This window comes from Sinohyriopsis cumingii, chromosome 13 (genome assembly GCF_028554795.1).
Source record: "Sinohyriopsis cumingii isolate HCF-2022 chromosome 13, ASM2855479v2, whole genome shotgun sequence".
Classification (NCBI taxonomy): domain Eukaryota; kingdom Metazoa; phylum Mollusca; class Bivalvia; order Unionida; family Unionidae; genus Sinohyriopsis; species Sinohyriopsis cumingii.
The window spans coordinates 33976379-33996909 of NC_142973.1; the positions used below are offsets into that span (position 1 = coordinate 33976379).

Here is a 20531-nt window from a genome sequence, read left to right on the forward strand (position 1 = left end):
TTCCTACCAAAAATTAATATCCCGTCACATGAATAAATACAGTTGCTCCACACAGAAATAGCTAAATGGTGTACATTCCTACCAAAAATTAATATCCCGTCACATGAATAAATACAGTTGCTCCACACAGAAATAGCTAAATGGTGTACATTCCTACCAAAAACTAATATCCCATCACATGAATAAATACAGTTGCTCCACACAGAAATAGCTAAATGGTGTACATTCCTACCAAAAACTAATATCCCATCACATGAATAAATACAGTTGCTCCACACAGAAATAGCTAAATGGTGTACATTCCTACCAAAAACTAATATCCCATCACATGAATAAATGCAGTTGCTCCACACAGAAATAGCTAAATGGTATACATTCCTACCAAAAACTAATATCCCATCACATGAATAAATACAGTTGCTCCACACAGAAATAGCTAAATGGTATACATTCCTACCAAAAACTAATATCCCCGTCACATGAATAAATACAGTTGCTCCACACAGAAATAGCTAAATGGTGTACATTCCTACCAAAAACTAATATCCTGTCACATGAATAAATACAGTTGCTCCACACAGAAATAGCTAAATGGTGTACATTCCTACCAAAAACTAATATCCCGTCACATGAATAAATACAGTTGCTCCACACAGAAATAGCTAAATGGTGTACATTCCTACCAAAAATTAATATCCCATCACATGAATAAATACAGTTGCTCCACACAGAAATAGCTAAATGGTGTACATTCCTACCAAAAACTAATATCCCGTCACATGAATAAATACAGTTGCTCCACACAGAAATAGCTAAATGGTGTACATTCCTTCCAAAAACTAATATCCCATCACATGAATAAATACAGTTGCTCCACACAGAAATAGCTAAATGGTATACATTCCTACCAAAAACTAATATCCTGTCACATGAATAAATACAGTTGCTCCACATAGAAATACTCTCCTCATCTTGAGAAAATCTGAGATACGGTACTTTTATAATTTTACTACAAGTCCATTGGAATTCTGAATGATACTCCATAACATTTACACACTGTATAAATGATAATGTTCACAGTTCAAGAGCCTGGCTTGAAGAAGACATGGCGAATTGCCTGTTGTTTCTTATATTGTTCTTTAACTAGTGTGGCTTATGTAAACGACTTTGTTTCTTGTTTCATAGCAATATAACGTCATCCTTAGCAATCACAAAGTTTTTTAATATCTTTTTTAAGCTCTAAAATTTCAGGGTATGTAATATCATTGCCAGGTGTAAGCTCTCAAATTTCAGGGTATGTCATATCATTGCCAGGTGTAAGCTCTCAAACTTCAGGGTATGTCATATCATTGCCAGGTGTAAGCTCTCAAACTTCAGGGTATGTCATATCACTGCCAGGTGTAAGTTCTAAAATTTCAGGGTATATCATATCATTACCAGGTGTAAGCTCTAAAATTTCAGGGTATGTCATATCATTGCCAGGTGTAAGCTCTCGAACTTCAACGTATGTCATATCATTGCCAGGTGTAAGCTTTCAGACTTCAGGGTATGTCGTATCATTGCCGGGTGTAAGCTCTCAAACTTCAGGGTATGTTATATCATTGCCATGTGTAAGCTCTCAAACTTCAGGGTATGTCATATTATTGCCAGGTGGCTCAGAACGTACAATTGTATGCATTGCTTTCATCATCTGACTCATTATAATGAAATCATGACACAGGTTCAAAGTCATGAGACTCAGACTCAGATCAGGTCCATGTGATGTAACATTGTTCGTGAACATAATGATTTGTCTCTCCTGCTGACTTATTTGTTTGTTTATATTGTTTATCCATTTAATGCATGTCTATGTAGTCATCTACGATTTCCTGTTATCTAATATGTCACTGGCAAGTTTATAACATTATTAATGTCCTTAAAGCAATAGGGTTTCAGAGCCCTGCCGATTACAAGTGGTTTAAATTTCTCTCCGTTGCACTGCATGCGAAACATCACTGTTGTGACTGAAGACAAACAACTGTCATGGCTACTTAATAAATAAATGTATGAAATGATATTTCTCTATTAAAATCATTTAAGTGAATCGGGCTTTTGGAATACTGCTTTGTCAGTCTCCATTGGCAAGCATCATAAGTGAGGCCACATGCCTGGTTTATAAAGTCTTGACTTTTTTTAAAGAAACAAGCACAAAAAACTGTTCTGTTGATCATGTATACAAATGAATAGCATCAATCGCAATTAAACAAGCATAGTATTTCTTAAATGGCTTACCTACAAGCTTTTAGCTATTAATACATGTAATTAGCCTTAAAAAGCTGGCTATTTTGTATGGTGCAGTGACTTCAGATTAGCCTGTTGTCAGCCATAATCTGTGTTGACGCACATGTCAAGTATCGTTTTAACCACATGTACCCCTGAGACATTTTCAGGGTCCTTGTTTCACAGATCAGACTACAACAATAATTGTTAACCATAATTAATCTGTTCTAGCATGTGTCAGAATTTTAATTGCTAAATATTGATATGTATATTTAATTTGTATTATTTGCTGGATTTTCTTAATGATTATATGTTACTTGTATCTGTATTTTGTAACTGACCTTGTCCAAAATAAAGTTAATGGTCTACCTGACCAGTGACATTTATTTTGTATACAACATAATATATAGTTAATATTTCTCTAAGATCATAGATCAAATATTCAGATCATTATTAATAGTAAACATGTTTACTTGAATTTGATTTAAAGATACAGCTTTGATTCTGACCTAAGAAACTTCCAAAAATCAAATTTTCTGTTAGTTGTCAGAGGATTTTTGGAAAATGGTAATTGTGGCCTAGGTCAAATAGAGGGTTTATAATCTTGTTTACCTAAGAATTATTCATTCTTGCCTTTAACATCTGAAGCAGAATTAGTCATACTGTTGTTTTCAGTTTTTCCTTTGGGTGGATTTATTTATTCAAATTATTATTCACTGGAATTACAATGTGCTCAATAATATTCTTGGACAGAAACATTAATTTGGAATTATAGTGAATTCAGACAGGATCATTTTGGATTATATTATTGTGATAACATAAAAAGACTGCTAGCACACTGCAACACTCTTCCTAAGAAAAGGAATCTGCAGCTGTACCAGACCTACTGAACAATTTGCCTCATCAGTCACATAAGTAAGGTTATGCTTGAGATCATCCACAAGAAAGAGCACATTATTGCTGAAGAACAGGCAGGTTTCAGAGCTGGACATAGCACCATAGAACAGATCTTCATTCTTAGAATCATGGGTGAAAAGTATCTGCAGTATCAACAGGACCTCTATCATGTCTTCACTGACTTCAAGAAGGCTCTCAACAGGGTATTGCATGCAGCCTTATGGGCTACCATGTGGATATACAACATAAACTCAAAACCAATCAGCACCATAGAAAGCCTGTATGAAAAGGTGACTAGTGCAGTTCTTGTCAATGGCAACATAAGAGATTGGTTCAGAACCACAGTCAGAGTCAGAGATGCCTTCTCTAACCCGCTCTTCAATATCTACCTGGAAAAGATCATGTTTGATGCCCTGGAAGATCTTGAGGGCAGTGACAGTGTTGGAGGCAGAACAATCACCAACTTGCACTTTGCTGATCATATCATTGGCTTAGCATGTTATTAACAAGAGCTGGAAATCTTAGTAAACTGTCTCAAACAAGCATCACTAAGGTATGGGATGGAGATTAGTGCTGAAAAGACCCAGCTAATGACAAACAACCCTGAGTTGTTGTTGTTGTTGTGGGGTTTAACGCCATTTTTCAGCACGATAGGCTATACATGGCGGCCAGTATTAATGGTGGAGGAAGAACCCGGAAAACCCTGGAAAGAACCACCGACCCACGAGAAGCTACTGGCAAGCTTTCTCACATGCCCACATTGGCTGAATCTTAGACTCGAACCGCCGCAGACAGAGGTGAGATGGCAGTGATCCGTAACGAAGAGCGCTTTAGACCACTCGGCCACCCTGAGTTGTATCCAGAATGAAATAAGAGTGAATGGACAGAAGTTGGGTAAAACAAGGCAGACCATAACGTTGTATATCATGTAATATGGCAGGTAGAGGGAAACAATGGCAGCATCAATTTTATCAAGAAATTGAATGTAAAAATTGTTTTCATGGAAGAACTGTTCATTTCCAGAATTGATGTTTGAAATGTTGTATTTTGTGGCAGTAAGAATGAACTAAGTCATCTTTGGGTTTAGTGAATTTTAATGAGACAGATGCCTCCAAAAAGCAGGAATGCTTGAGTTTAAAGTTAAACTAAGGCAAAGGATGTACACCTGCTACTAGGTGTTTGTCCAATTAACATACAAGTGTTAATCCAATTAACATATAGGTGTTAATACAATTAGAATGTGATTTGTAATCATTTAACCAATTGATTCATCCTTGAAAAAGAATTAAAACAATTAAACTAATGAAGCATGTGGAAAATTATACTAATTTTGCTGTTCAAGAAGCAAAGGGGTTTACTGAAGGGAACAGAGGGGTGGGAATTTTATCGGGTGATATGGGATGTCCCTCCATCTCTTGCTAACCAGAATATTGGTTAATAACTACAAATATTTTACTAGTAAATTGTCATTCGCATTGTCTTGAACTACGTCAAATGTGGGAGGGCTCATTTATGCATGTCATCTGCATGAAATAAAATGTATTGTTTAACATCAAAACACACAGAGTTTGACATTACTTTAATTATGATATCATGGTTCATTCATACTTTTTGATATGATGGTTGGCACTGTGTATTCATTCATACTTTTTGATATGATGGTTGGCACTGTGTATTCATTCATACTTTTTGATATGATGGTTGGCACTGTGTATTCATTCATACTTTTTGATATGATGGTTGGCACTGTGTATTCATTCATACTTTTTGATATGATGGTTGGCACTGTGTATTCATTCATGCTCTTTGATATGTTGGTTGGCACTGTGTATTCATTCATACTTTTTGATATGATGGTTGGCACTGTGTATTCATTCATGCTCTTTGATATGTTGGTTGGCACTGTGTATTCATTCATACTTTTGATATGGTGGTTGGCACTGTGTATTTATTCATACTTTTTTATATGATAGTTGGTACTGTGTATTCATACATTTTAATGGTTGACACTGGATTCATTCATACTTTTTAAAGTTTAGCACAGTGTATTCATTCATACTTTGTGATGGTTGGCACTAAGTATTTATTCATACTTTTTGATGATTGTCACTGTGTATTCATTCATACTTTTGAATGGTTGGTAGTGTGTATTTCATACTCACTGGCACTGTGTATTCATACTTTTTGATATGATGGTACTGTATAATTCATACATTTTAATCGTTGACACTGGCTTCATTCATACTTTTTGATGGTTGGCATTGTGTATTCATTCATATCTTTGATGGTTGGCATTGTGTATTCATTCATACTTTATGATGGTTGGCACTGTGTATTCATTTGTTCAGCACATACACAATCTAAACAACTATTTTCTCAGAAATAAAACAGGTGTGAATTAAGTCCTCCTGATTAAATATACCACAGATAAACTAAAGCATATTAGCATATCACTTTCGTTGAATAATTTACTGGTGTGACATTCTGTGTTTTGGATGTTGTGGATTAATGTTTATAAACAATGTTATGATGATATTAATTGAATGCTACATGTATATAAACAAAATATAAGTAAAATATGTATGTGAGGAGTATTTTGATTACTTTTTCAGATCAGTATTACAAGTATGATGATGAACTGGTGGTACCCATTGTGGAAAACACACCTGAAGAAAAAGACTTGAAGGTAACAGCCTTCATTTAACCATTGCTGTGAAATATATTTGGACACGTTTAATATTTCAGCTCACAGGGTCATATGATTAAGTAAGTTTATGGCCCTGTGGTCACACAATAAGTTTATATCCCTGTGTCTGTCATGCATTATTTGTGATGTGTCCTGTATCTTCCATTAAAATTTGCTATATTTAACTTCTCAATAGTCCTGCCAGAATTTGACCAAATTTAACAGAAGCATTTTGGCTTGGTACAACTGGTGCCAATCCAACCTCCAATATGGTCACCCAACTAAAAATTGAAGAAAAGAAATTATAACTATAAAAAACAAAGTACTCAATAGAGTTTATCAAACCTGACAATATCCTGGCATAAAAACCATTGAATTTTCTACAAATGATGCAGATCTATAATCCAGTATGGTTCCCATTACTAAAAATAGAAAAACTGCCAGACAACTTCTTATAGAATGCTCTAACAAAATTGGAAGAGTTTGCTTGGAATGTCCTTTATCCTTTTAGTCTGGATTATTCATCAAACTGCTTTTAAATTGGACTACTTATTCTCTAAGTTTGAATGCACCCAGACTGCTCTTACATTGGCTACTTGTTTTCTAAGCTTGAAATGCACCCAGACTGCTCTTACATTGGGCTACTTATTTTCTAAGCTTGAAACGCACCCAGACTGCTCTTACATTGGACTACTTATTTTCTAAGCTTGAAATGCACCCAGACTGCTCTTACATTGGGCTACTTATTTTCTAAGCTTGAAACGCACCTAGACTGCTCTTACATTAGGCTACTTGTTTTCTAAGCTTGAAATGCGCCCAGACTGGTGTTACATTGGGCTACTTATTCTCTAAGTTTGAAATGCACCAAGTCTGGCCTTACATTGGGCTACTTGTTCTCTAAGTTTGAATGCACCCAGACTGCTTTTACATTGGGCTACTTGTTTCAGTTGCACCCAGAGTTATTTGGATTCTCCAGCTATATAGTTCTGTTCCCTCCTCTTATATTTTGAAACATTAAATATGATCAGGGACTGGTTTTCATGAGGGAAAATAAATTAGAATGTTTTAATACTTAGTGATGAACCATAATTTACATACTGGATTGTCAAGCTTCTTTTCCTGAACACAGATCGGGTAGGCAGTTTTGTCATTTTTACATTCTCCAAAACAAAGAGGCAACCTCAGATATCCTTGTGCTCATCTTTTTTGGTAGAAATTTTATATTAAAGTTGAGCACCTTTTGAATAGCAAGAGATCAAATATTGGTGGGGTGACAGCCAGGGTGGTGATCTGGGATCATGAAATTATGCAGTAGTTCCAAAATTAACTTTTGCTTTTTCTGGATTAAGATGAATTCAAACACCAAAAGGTGGTGATGAATTCATATACCAAACATTGAGGATGAATTCTTATACCAAAATTTGGAATTAAATGAACGTATGCAATTACTATACACTCCAGATTTATACATATTTGACTTACCTACATCTCATATTTACAGGAATTAATATTTTTTAACACACAAGCAGTAAATTACACCCAAAGACACACATCATTCACATATATATGCAAATGTACAGCAGGAAACATCTTTTGTTTTTGTTTGACTTGGATGAATATTGGTTCCCCATTGATGAATGGATTTAAGTCATGCAGATTTGACATAAATCCAGGATTTTCAGGAATGCAATATACACATAAATTTGGGGTTTACATTTCAGTATGATGATAACTGAATTGTAATTATTTCTTATAAGCATTACAAACAAAACCTGTCATTGTCTTAGACAAGAAAATTGGGAATAATGTTAATGGAATAGCCAGAGAGATGGCAAGTTGTTTGTTTGTTCATTTTTTGGGTTAAAAGATTAAATTAAAGCTTTTTCTAAGTAGGCAATGAAAACATTAGCATAATTTAATTAAGCAGTTTTAAAAAAACACTAGATACAAAACACTTTTATACCTACTAAAAGATCTACCATACTGAAAACTATTTTTTGGCTCATTCTGTTTCAGAAACGGATGGCACATGCAATGCAAGATTACCCAGAATCCTCTGCTGTACTTGTCAGGAGACATGGCTTTTATGTGTGGGGTCCAACTTGGGAGAAGGCAAAGACAATGTGTGTATAATTTTCATTCTTTGTATTTTATGTCTGAAGGCTAATTACTGGTGAAACATTAGGATATTTATTTTTTGAATTATTATTATTATTATTATTATTATGATGATGATGATGACCAGTTGTCTGTTGGCTTGTGTCCATCTGTCTATTAACACAAAGTTTGTTATCGCTACTCCTCCTTTGCTATACACATTCCTGGGAAGGTCTTGTTGGTCCTACATGAAATTGGTGCTGATTTATCTCCAATGCCATCTTGAAAATCTTGGTATTGCTATTCACCATGAATGGATGGTCATATCAACATGGGATTTTCAATTAAGGCTTCTTATAATGTCTAATTGGTCCTCAGTAAAAATGGTGCTGATTTGATATCCAATATGGCCACCACTGAGCCATCTTGAAAATCTTGTTATTCAGCATGAGGTTTCCTCTGATAGATTTTTTGTGATGGTGAGTTGGTCCAGAGTAAAAAGGGTGCCATTCTGACATCCAGTATGGCCATCACAGCAGTCATCTAAAAAAAATGGGTTATTCCTAATCCTCCTGAATGGAAAATCATATCTGCTTGGGTTCTCACTAGAAGACATTTTTGTGATGTCAAACTGGTCTTAAATAAAAAATGTACGAATCTGATATCCAATATATTATCTTTACTCTTGCATAATGGAAAGTCATGTCGACATTAGGTTCTCACCATAAGACTTTTTGTGATGTCATATTATTAAATGAAAATGGTGCTGGTATGAAATTCAGCATTGCCACCATGGCAGCTATATTGAAAATCTTGTTATTGCTACTCCTTCTAAAAAGAAAGTTATACTGACATGGGATTTTCACTAGAAGATTATTTTTGTTATTTAGCTTGTCCTGAATGAAAATAGGTGCAATATGACCTCAAATATAGCCTCCAAAATGAACATATATCAGAACTGTGTTTCCACCAAAAAGTTTTTTAATGGTGTTTAGTTTGTCCTAAATGAAAAATAGTTCAGATCTTACATCCAGTATAGCCGTCATAGTGGCTAATTTGAAATTATTATTGTTAAAGAATATCAGAGATGTTTTAAACACTCAGCAGTAAGAAAAAGGCTTATCCTGAATTTGTTTTGGACTCTTGAGCATTAAACCCATTAAAAAAATCTCGTCTCAATTTTTGCAAAAAAATAGTGTTATTGTTAGTATTTGTGTTACATTCATCTGATATGGCTGCTTGTATCCAATATGGCTGCATATGTCTAATATGGCTGCCATGGTAGCTACTTAAAAATCTTATAATTCAAGAATTATCAGAGATGTTTTCGACACTTAACAGTTTAAAAAAATGGGCTCATCTTGAATTCCTAGAAATTATTTTTGAACAGTTGTGCATCAGTCCTTTTGTGAGTCTCTTGTCTTTGTTTTGAAAAAAAATTGCATTCTCGTTAGTAATTGAATTTTTCAGGTGAGGGGCTAAAGCTGTTTTCACAAATGATTCATTGATTGATTACATTTCTTGGTCATAAACCAGAAGAGCTTATGGAATGCCCTGTTGTATGTCATCTCTCATCAGATATTCATTATGCCATTAGAACATGTTTATTATCACTCCTCCACCTGAAATACTTGGAGGATTGCCATGAAACATTATACACATATTCATCCCAAGGTCTAGTAAATGAAAATAAATGAAAATAGTGCTGCTCAGACATCCGGTATGACCACCACAGCAGCCATCTTATAAAGCTCGTTAACTCTATTCCACCTGAACGGATGGCTTTTCAAGATGGAGCTTTCACTAATAGACTAACTATAATGTATAGTTGGTCTGAAATGAAAATGATGCTGATCTGACCTCTAATATGACCACCACAGCAGTCATTTTGAAAATATTGTTATTGCTACTCCTCCTGAATGGAAAGTCATATTGATGAGGGGTTTTGTAGGAAGGCTTCTTTATGATGTCTAGTTGTACAAAATGAAAATTGTATCTCTTGGACATTCAGTAAGACCACCATATGGCCATCTTGAAAACCTTGTTAGCAGTACTAAAACTTCATGCTTTTATCAAAATGGGATTTTCTCAGAAACACTTCTTATGATGTCAAGTTCATCCTGAAATAAAATGGTGCCAAACAGAGGTCAAGTATGGCCACCATAGTGACCATCCTGAAAATCTTGTCATTGCTAATCCATCTGAATGATAGTCATATCAACATGGGGTTTTCACCAGAAGACCCATAATGGTGTCAAGCTGGTCTTAAATAAAAATTGTGCTGATCTGATATCCAATCTGACTGCCACAGAGACATCATGAAAACTCTTATTGCAGCTCCTCACTCTGGTAGGTAAAAATCATCATTGGGTTTTCACCAGAAGACTTCTTGCAATGTTTTTATGGTCTTTAATGAAAATGGTACCACCCACATATCAATATGGCATAGACAGTGGCCATCTTGAAAATATTGTGATCAATGACCGCTCCGGTGGCCTAGTGGTTAGAATGTCTGCCTTGGATGCGGGGGGTCGAAGGTTTGAACCTGGGCCATGTCATACCAAAGACTTAAAAAATGGTACTAACAGCTGCCTTCCTTGGTGCTCAGCATTAAGAGGTTAATGTTAGGACTGGTTGGCCTGGTGTCAGGATAATGTGACTGGGTGGGACATCATGCTACATGTCTGCGGTATGATGCCTCAGTGCTAGACATCATTATAAACTGTCACACTCCAGATATCATAGCGATATGACTGAATTTTATTTAAAGCTACATTAAAAATCTACACCCACACCCACACACACATTGTCATCGATGCTCTAGTTTGAATGAGCAGTCATATCAAACTGGGAGTTTCAGTGAAAGACTTCTTATGATGTCGAGTTGGGCCTAAATGGAAATGGTGCCAATCTGAGATCTGTCATGGCCACAACAGCAGCCATCTTGAAAATCTTGCTTTTTCTACTCCTTCTAAATGAAAAGACATATCAGTGTGGTGTTTCACTGAAGACCTTGTATATGTCTAGTTGGTCTTTGATAAAAACTGTGCTGATCTGATTTCCAATATGGCTACTGTAGTGGCCATCTTGAAAATCTTATTGCAACTCATCTTAAATGGAAAGTCATATCAACATTGGGTTTACCTGAAGACTTTCTGTGAAGTCAAGTTGTAACAGAATGAAAATGGTTCTGATCTGACATCCATCAGGGCCATTAAGGCAACCATCTTAAAGATCTTGTTATTGCTATTCTTCCTAAATGGAAAGTCATATCAACATGGGGTTTTCACTAGAAGACTAATTTTATATCTAGTTGATCCTGAATAAAAATGAGGCTGATCTGACCTAAAATATGTCTGGCACAATGAACATCTTGTAAATCTTGAGACTAATTACTCTAAACGAATGGTCATATCAACATCAGGGTCTCACTGGAAGTCCTCTAATGATACCCAATATGTCGTAAAGGAAATTTGTGCCAATCAGGAAGAACTATTCCTGTCCTGAATGACTGGAAATTCTTTTCAAGCAGTAGAGCATTAATCCCTTCATGAGGCTCTTGTTTTTATTGGTGCTTTTAGCACTTTATTTGGCTATACCATGCTGAAGAAATGGTAGCTAATTGCATTTTCTAAGGACACATGAAGGTAGTTGGCCTGGGCATGTATTGAACATGCAGCTTTTGGTTTACAGGTCCAACATTCTATCAGCTGAGTTACCATGGTTTCCTTTGCACAGTTAGATTTTTGTTCATTGGCGCTGACCAGATAGCAATTTGTCAACCACAGTAAATCTAGAAAACTTGGTACCCCATGAAAATAGTGAATTAATAGTAAATTGTTAGCCAAAAATGAAGACTTCAGTTTAAATATTCCTCCGGTGGAAAATTAAAAAAATAAATCTACAAATGTAGAAAAATTAACCTTATTTTTTCATTAGGCATTTATTTTTGCTAACTATTCTTGCCAATATAGAAAATCGGTTTTGCTCAGAAGATATTTAACTTTTGTAAATGTGCTAGAAAATCAGTATTCAGTTTATATGACAAGAAATGATTTTGATGTACATACTGGCTTATTTTTTGAAGGAACTCTTGTGTGACCCAAGTACTGGTATTTTAACTAAAGGTTCAAGTAGTGACAAGCTTGTTATGGTAACAATGAATAAATGGTCATTGTCAAGGTCAATGCTCATACCAGTGTGTTTACCTGTTCTAAGAGTGTTTACTTTGTGTATTGAAAGACTGAATAGTGCCAATTATATCTGAAATTGTCATCATTATTATCATGGGGAAATAGGCAAATGTATTCATTTCTTATAAATAACTTGAAATTCTTATGTTATTTAAAGGGTTTTACTTGTGAGAGAAATCCTATTCAGATCTATTAATTTTCAAGAAAACAACTTAATGGTACCACACATACAGTGTACTCACTTGTAAGCCTAGTCCCATTGCATAGACCCAGATCTGTAATTGCACAATATGCTGTCAGATCTGGGTCTCGAGGAATCAGTAGAACGAAGAACATATAACCCAATCTACCAGCACATTATGGGATGGGATATAAGGGTTTATGTTGTTGCATTTGCAGGGTCCATGTCTTGCAGATGGACTCAACATATAATAAGCACATATATTTTGTATTTTGTGCTTAACAAAGAAGATATATGTGTGTACAAATACAAAATTTGGTTCCATTAAAATCTCTGTTGAGTTTACAGAATGATTTAAAATGATAAGTGATATATGTCTAATTTTTAATGCAATCGAAAGTTAGAGCTTTGCATAAATGTAGAATACTTATCATTTAATAGTTTTACATTTTATTGAAAGTGTATAATTTTATTAAATATGTGAATGGTTTTCTTGTGCTTGAGTTGAGCAAACTATCAAAATCAGTCTTAAGGTGAAAAGTAAAATATTGAAGGTCAATAAAACATGTTTTTCATCTCTGAATTTTTACTCAAATTGATTTGTTTATATTTTTTATAGAGGATTTTATGTGCACCAAATGTTATCATTTTCAGCATTGACCCCCCCCCATCCCTTTGCAGACTTGAGGACATTCCCCATGGAAATTCTTACAAACTGACCCAGATACAAACATGCTGCACTGCATTGCCTGAAAACACCCAAATGCAAACATGCTGCACTGCATTGTATGAACACCGACCCAAATGCAACACTTAACCAACGTGTTATATAACTGACAGATAGGTAGACAGAAAAAAATGAGTAACATGATATTCCTTACCAGTGTAATGTTGCCGCATAAGAATGCATAAATTTGAAACTATATGTTATAGTGAAAATTAAATCCTGCTTAACACTTGCGCTGGGCGCTTAAAAGATTATTTTGAGGTACGTTTGTAAGGTATAAGCTTTTCATAGTAAGTGTACATAAATAATGTGAAATATGATGTCACATGTACATGATTGTACATACCAAGAAAGCTCCTTGTAGTTATGCTGTGAGCTCTTCACTTTGTAGGTGCTTTCACCATTCCAGTAAGTGAGCAAAACACATGTTAGATCTATTTTTGGGGATTGATTTAATCCTCGGAGTTAGTTAGTCGGTGAGGTTTTGTGGCTGCTTCCCTTTCCATAAACCTTTTGTGAAAAATTAGGAATAAAGTGGAATTTATTTTCTACACAGAAAAATAAGAAAAACATCGGGGAAAAATAGGATATTCATTTGAAGAATAAGAGTACTAAATTTAGGTAAATAACAATAAAACCTTTACCTGTTTCCTTGGCTTATCTGCATAACTTGAATGAAGCTTGCTCTTTCTTACACATTAGCTGTCTCTTTAGTCCATGTTATTTCTATCTTCATAAATACCTAGCTCCATGCCATAGCTCCATGCCACAGAGACTCTGTCTGAATTCAGTTGATAAATACCAACCTGCATGCCACAGAAACTCTGTCTGAATTCGGTTGATAAATACCTAGCTCCATGCCACAGAGACTCTGTCTGAATTCGGTTGATAAATACCTAGCTCCATGCCACAGAGACTCTGTCTGAATTCGGTTGATAAATACCTAGCTCCATGCCACAGAGACTCTGTCTGAATTCAGTTGATAAATACCTAGCTCCATACCACAGAGACTCTATCTGAATTCGGTTGATAAATACCAAGCTGCATGCCACAGAGACTCTGTCTGAATTCGGTTGATAAATACCAACCTGCATGCCACAGACACTCTGTCTGAATTCGGTTGATAAATACCAACCTGCATGCCACAGACACTCTGTCTGAATTCGGTTGATAAATACTAAGCTGCATGCCACAGAGACTGTCTGAATTTGGTTGATAAATACCAACCTGCATGCCACAGAGACTCTGTCTGAATTCGGTTGATAATTTATACCAAACTGCATGCCACAGAGACTCTGTCTGAATTTGGTTGAATATGGCTGTTCATGCAGTGTGCAATCAATTTTCAACATAATTTTTTTAAGAGTAGGAATAGTAAAGTAGATAAAAGTAGATAAAGCAAGAAAAGAAAACACTATTATGCAAATAATATATCATTGATTTACATTACTGTATATTGTTTCACTTCTTATTGCAATCTAAACTGCATAATTTTTGTAAGATAGAATCATAAATGACATTAGATACAGTAATGTTGACACCTGTCATAATAAACACTCACCACTTATAGTTATCTTACATGCATGTAGCCAATTGATCACAGCTAAGGAACGTAACTTTTTACAAGAACAGTCAGTAACTACAAAAGAAATGTATTGGATTACACAGTGATGCTATGGAATCTATGTTATACAATAGTTGATTAACCTATGGCTTCTGCATGATAGATGCATTATTAGAACTTGTAGAATAAAGTAAGAAAATAAATTTTCATGGGGTGGGATTTTACACTTAACTTTTTTTATGTACGAGAGAAAACTTTGCCATCAGAAAACCAAGGACATTACTTGTAATTAAGTCAATTTGTATTTTTGTCAATCTAAATTGTTGTTTTAAGATCATTGTGTGCAGTAATTTTTTGTTTTTTAGTATTCGCTTATACCAGTAAGGTTAAATATACTAATATGGTATGAGAGCTATACTGACTTTTGACTCCTTGTTATTCTGGTCTGTTGATTTACTATTATCAGAACAGAGTTTAACTACCTGCTTTATCGATACTACCACAATGGCTGTAATAACCTCTTTAAAAATGTATTTCATTTAGCTCAGGTTTTTTTTTTTCTTTCTTTCCAGGTGTGAATGCTATGATTACCTTTTTGATATAGCAGTACAAATGCACAAAATAGGACTGGATCCAGAAAAAGTACCCACACACCCAAAAGATGCCTACCTTCAATAAAAAGACAAAGTTTCACAGCTGAATAAAAGAATTAAAGTTTCATAATTTTCATGTCTATACCCTTCACATACCATATATATAGAGGATATCAACATTTTTTGAGTAGATATAAGGAAATATTTCACGAGTGAAGTGGAGGCATTGTATTGTCACAAGTGGCTGTTTCCAACTTCATAAGTGAAATATTTTCTTATATCTACTAAATAAACAAATATTTTTAAATTATATATTTTAAAGGCAAAATCCTTCAGTGTGTATGGATTTGTTTCTCTGTTCTGTGTCAGTGTGATTAATGATGCATTAATACTTCAGTTACAAGAAGTTTGGAAATTTGACAATAATTTTAGGGCGTTAAATTTGTACAAATTTAGACTATGTATAATGCTTCAAATTATGTATTTTGTCAAATTAATGAATGTTTCCATGCAAAAATGAAGACATTTTTATATTGCTTAAAATTGCACAGCTTGAAATTGATGATCATTAATGGGGTGTGCAGTGTGCAGACTACAGAAAAACATGCACAAATAGAAAATTTTAGTAGCTTGATTCATATAAGGAAAGACACAATGATAAGATTTTTCTTCAAGAACAAAGTACATCTTTACAAATTCTTACATCAAATTCTTGTTTGCTGTACTTAAGGAAATTTCTGAAATCATTATGAAAATATCAGTAGCCATGCCATAATCATGTTCTATCTGAATTTATTTATAACAAAGCATGTTATAATTGGATTTCACTTTATGTACATGTATATTATTTGTACTAAAGTTGTCTGAAATAGCTGTGTATTATATTAATAAATTAAATACTGTTGGTGAAAACAGGTCAGTTTCCCCTCAGTATCATGAAAGTGTTTTTTTTATTGATTAACATCCACTCGTTATTTTGAAAGGTATTTAATTTTTCTTGGTTTGAATCCTACGATCAAACCAGCCTAGATCAGCTACTGTGATATTATATTCCTGGGTAAAATACTTTAACCTGCTGCTTCATATATTGCTGTGCAGTAAGACACAAAACTGAATCATTTCTTGCTGAACTTGTAAAACACTTTTGTCGTAATTTACTAGGGATGCTTGTACTGCTGGTGTTTGTTACTGTCCTTGTTCAAATATACAGAGGGAGTAAATTTTTTAATGCTATAATTGACTTTTAATACTGTCACATTTGACCTTGTTACAAAATGTTTTTATTGACTTAAGCTTCCCATGCAATAAGAACAGTTGAGTTTAAGGCATAGTGCTGCATCCATTATATTGTTGTTGTCTTAGGGTTTGATGCCATTTTTCAGCACAAGATAGGCTATACATGGTGGCCATTATACATGGTGGAAGAAGTCACTAGGAAACCCCAGAAAGAACCACCAAACCATGATAAGATACTGGCATGCTTTCTCACATACCCACATTGGCTAAACCTGAAACTCGAACCCATGTAGACAGAGTTGAGATGGCAATGATCTGTAATGGTGAGCGCTTGTGACCACTCAGTCACTTGGAGCCCTGGCATCCATTATGTGTTGTGCATTGTCTGTCATGTATCATCCATACATCAGCAGCTGCTTGTTATCAGTCTTGAACCTATATTACTGATCCAGTTTTGTTCAAACATTGAATGTAGGTGTATATCATTAAGATCTCATATGAGTTCAGTAATGACTAATATCCACAAATACTATCATACATGTTAGAGAAAATTTAATTTGTAGTAGACTGGGTTAGAATCTCATTAAAGTACAAATTAAAAATTCTGTAACCTGTATGATAGAAATTATTTGTATTAATTCTGCCTTGCATTATCAATCATTCTCCTGTACAATCCAGGGATAGCACTTTCCATGACCTTAATTTGAATCTCTGTAGAGTATGAATTTAAATTTCTTAGACTAGCAGTCTTTGAAGAGTATCAGCAGTGACCACTCCAGGTATGCAAATTAAATATTTCTTTTGTTTGATGAGCAAGGCAAAGGTATTGTTGAGATAAAGGCAAAGTCATGTGAATCAATGATTTTTTCCTTGAAACAACTAAGTCCAGGTATACTGTCATGGGTGAAGATGTCTCAGGGGAAAAGGATCAAAGGACAGAATTACCATTGTATTACTGCCAGTATGACAGGACTATTTCAATATCTAAAGCATCCACACTGTGCTAATGAAATCACAGGTGAAATGGGCAGGCCACACCACCCTGATGTCTGAAGAGTGACTACCAAAGAAGATCTTCAGTGGCTAGCTGAAGGAAGGAGGGAAAGCACTCTGGGGGTGGTCAGAAGAAAGCTTCAAAGAGTGCCTCCCTGAAACACTTCAACATTGACCCTGAGTCTTGGGAAGATCTCACACAGGATTGTTCCGCCAGGTGGAGTCTCATTCATACAGATTTTGAATGGAAGAGAGGCAGAGCAGAAGTGTGAGCAGCAGAAATCTCAGAACTGCAGAGCAGAAGTGTGAGCAGCAGAAATCTCAGAACTGCAGCACATCCTCTATTGATCAAGCAAACCCAAGCTGTATTTACTGTCAAGTATGCCACATACATTTCAAGAGTGCAAATTGACTGATTAGTCATTCATGTACCACAGAAACCATACCAATTAGTGATGTCATGGTCATCTTCAGACTTAACAGTCAAACAACAACAAAAAGAAGCTTTTATTGTATCATAGCCCATTTAATGTAAGGTTATTTAAAAATAATTTTCTTTGTTTTCAATATAAATAAAAACAATCTGCTAATTGTTATTTTAAGATATTGAATTACATCTATCTCCATTGGTAACAAAAATTAATTTTGCATAGATATACGCTGAACTTGTGATATCCCTTATGGTTTATGTGCTACTAACAACAGTACAGGAAGCTTCTGTTCATTCCCTAATCATCAAAGGTCTCTCACAAAAGCTGTCTTGTAATCTGAGCAATTGCATAATCCATCATTGTTATGGCTTTGTGCCATTTTCAGTATGTAAATAGGCTGTACATGACAGACAGTATTTACTACTGGAATTGGAATTTGGTATTGGAATAACCCAGGAAAACCCCACAGTGAACTACCAACCCAAAGGAAGCTACTAGCAAGCTTTCTCACATACCCACTTTGAACAAGAACAAGACTTGAACCCACATGGACAGAGGTGAGATAGCAATGATCATATACATTTTTCATTAAAAGGAAACTCAGCAAGCCCTGTTTCCTTTTCATGGAAAATTTATACATTTTCTGGTATATCATTGATACAGCATACATAATATACATACATTATATACACATGTGTGTATATAAACATGTGTATCATGTGTGTGTGTATATATGTGTGTGTATATATATATATATATATATATATATATATATATATATATATATATATATATATATATATATATATACACACACACAAATAGGTGTTTATGTGCAACAGATTTTGCATTCTGACACCTAGGCTGGTGTTATTGCAATTTATCTCCCTTGTGCTATACCATAAAATTATGTCCATTATAAATAAGTGTCTGTCTAAATCAGGTGTCCATGAAAAAGAAATAGTTTTGTTTTCTTCATGTCTCTTTAACCATTGAAATATCTTAAAATTTGTTATGTTTTACATTATCAAAAGACACCATGCCATGTAAGCAATGGAGCCTGTCTTTATATTACTTATGTGTTATCTACATTTTTATTAGTTAACTTATTCCAGTTAGTGGAAAGCTATAATATTACCCATGACATTGGTACCCATAAAAGCGTATAAATATATACAAAATCAAACTGTTCCTATTTCCTCGGTCCCAAGCAACAGCTTAGAGTGGGTTTTATGGCAGTTATCCAGCTGAAGAGGGTTCAAGGGCCTAACGTTGTAAATACATGGATATAAGTTGTACAAGCTCAGACGTTTTGCAGAGTGTGTACATAATGCTATACCTGGTGACAGAATATAAGATGCAGCTTGATAAAGTACTATACCCACATTGCCAAACTAGGTTACTGTGACCATTTTTATGCTTCACTGACTTTGGTTAAACTTTGTTGTTAGTTTCTCCAACTGTGCTTGTGCTTGAATCATCAAACTTGAAAGTTGTTTACATTAGTATTAGTATCATACCCTTACAGCAAAATAAAGGTCACTGCAACCTACATTTCACACTGAACTGGCATAGATTAAGATTTTGCACTTAGTACATGACAAACCAGGATTTATTGTATCATCTCTCTGTCTCTTACCACACACACACACCTCTCTCTCTCTCCTCTTTGTGTGTGTGTGTGTGTGTATATATATATATATATATATATATATATATATATATATATATATATATATATATATATATATATATATATATATGCAGGTATTTCAAGGATGACTTGATGGAATCTTCAAAGAATTTCTTAGACCACCCTGAGATCACTTTTCCTCCTTAAGCTCATCAAGGAAAATGTTTTGTGGTCTCTCTTCTGACATCCTGATGACATGACCTGCCTATTTCATCTGTTTTTCATTTAGAACTGCTTGGATGTGAGACCCTCAGTGTCTGGGACCCTGACCTGCCATCTAATCCTCCTCATTTTCTACAGGTAGCGCATGTGATAATGGATCACTTCCTTGACAGGGCATCTAATCCTCCTCATTTTCTACAGGTAGCCCATGTGATAATGGATCACTTCCTTGACCTGCCATCTAATCCTCCTCATTTTCTACAGGTAGCCCATGTGATAATGGATCACTTCCTTGACATGGCATCTAATCCTCATCATTTTCTACAGGTAGCCCATATGATAATGGATCACTTCCTTGACCTGCCATCTAATTCTCCTCATTTTCTACAGGTAGCCCATGTGATAATGGATCACTTCCTTGACATGGCATCTAATCCTCATCATTTTCTACAGGTAGCCCATATGATAATGGATCACTTCCTTGACAGGGCATCTAATCCTCCTCATTTTCTACAGGTAGCCCATGTGATAATGGATCACTTCCTTGACATGGCATCTAATCCTCATCATTTTCTAAAGGTAGCCCATGTGATAATGGATCACTTTCTTGACAGGGCATCTAATCCTCATCATTTTCATCAGGTAGCCCATGTGATAATGGATCACTTCCTTGACATGGCATCTAATCCTCCTCATTTTCTACAGGTAGCCCATGTGAGAATGGATTAATTCCTTGACATGGCATCTAATCCTCCTCATTTTCTACAGGTAGCCTATGTGATAATGGATCACTTCCTTGACATGGCATCTGATACCATC

General features: G+C 35.1%; 2 protein-coding genes across 2 annotated transcripts in view; one reads left to right on the forward strand and one right to left on the reverse strand.

The window, feature by feature from the left end:
- The window catches only part of LOC149785179 (uncharacterized), a 28841-nt gene extending 15331 nt beyond the window's left edge, over positions 1 to 13510 (reverse strand). The window contains exon 1 of the mRNA XM_089978979.1: positions 13195 to 13510. The gene's annotated coding sequence lies outside the window, so the exon portion shown is untranslated. The remainder of the gene's footprint in view (positions 1 to 13194) is intronic.
- Positions 1 to 16138, forward strand: part of LOC149785178 (methylthioribulose-1-phosphate dehydratase-like) — a 49998-nt gene extending 33860 nt beyond the window's left edge. Inside the window, exons 6-8 of the mRNA XM_089978977.1 lie at positions 5769 to 5842; positions 7859 to 7965; positions 15177 to 16138. Coding sequence (XP_089835103.1) covers positions 5769 to 5842; positions 7859 to 7965; positions 15177 to 15282 — 287 coding nt within the window. The 3' untranslated portion in view covers positions 15283 to 16138. The remainder of the gene's footprint in view (positions 1 to 5768; positions 5843 to 7858; positions 7966 to 15176) is intronic.
- Positions 16139 to 20531: the final 4393 nt, after the last annotated feature.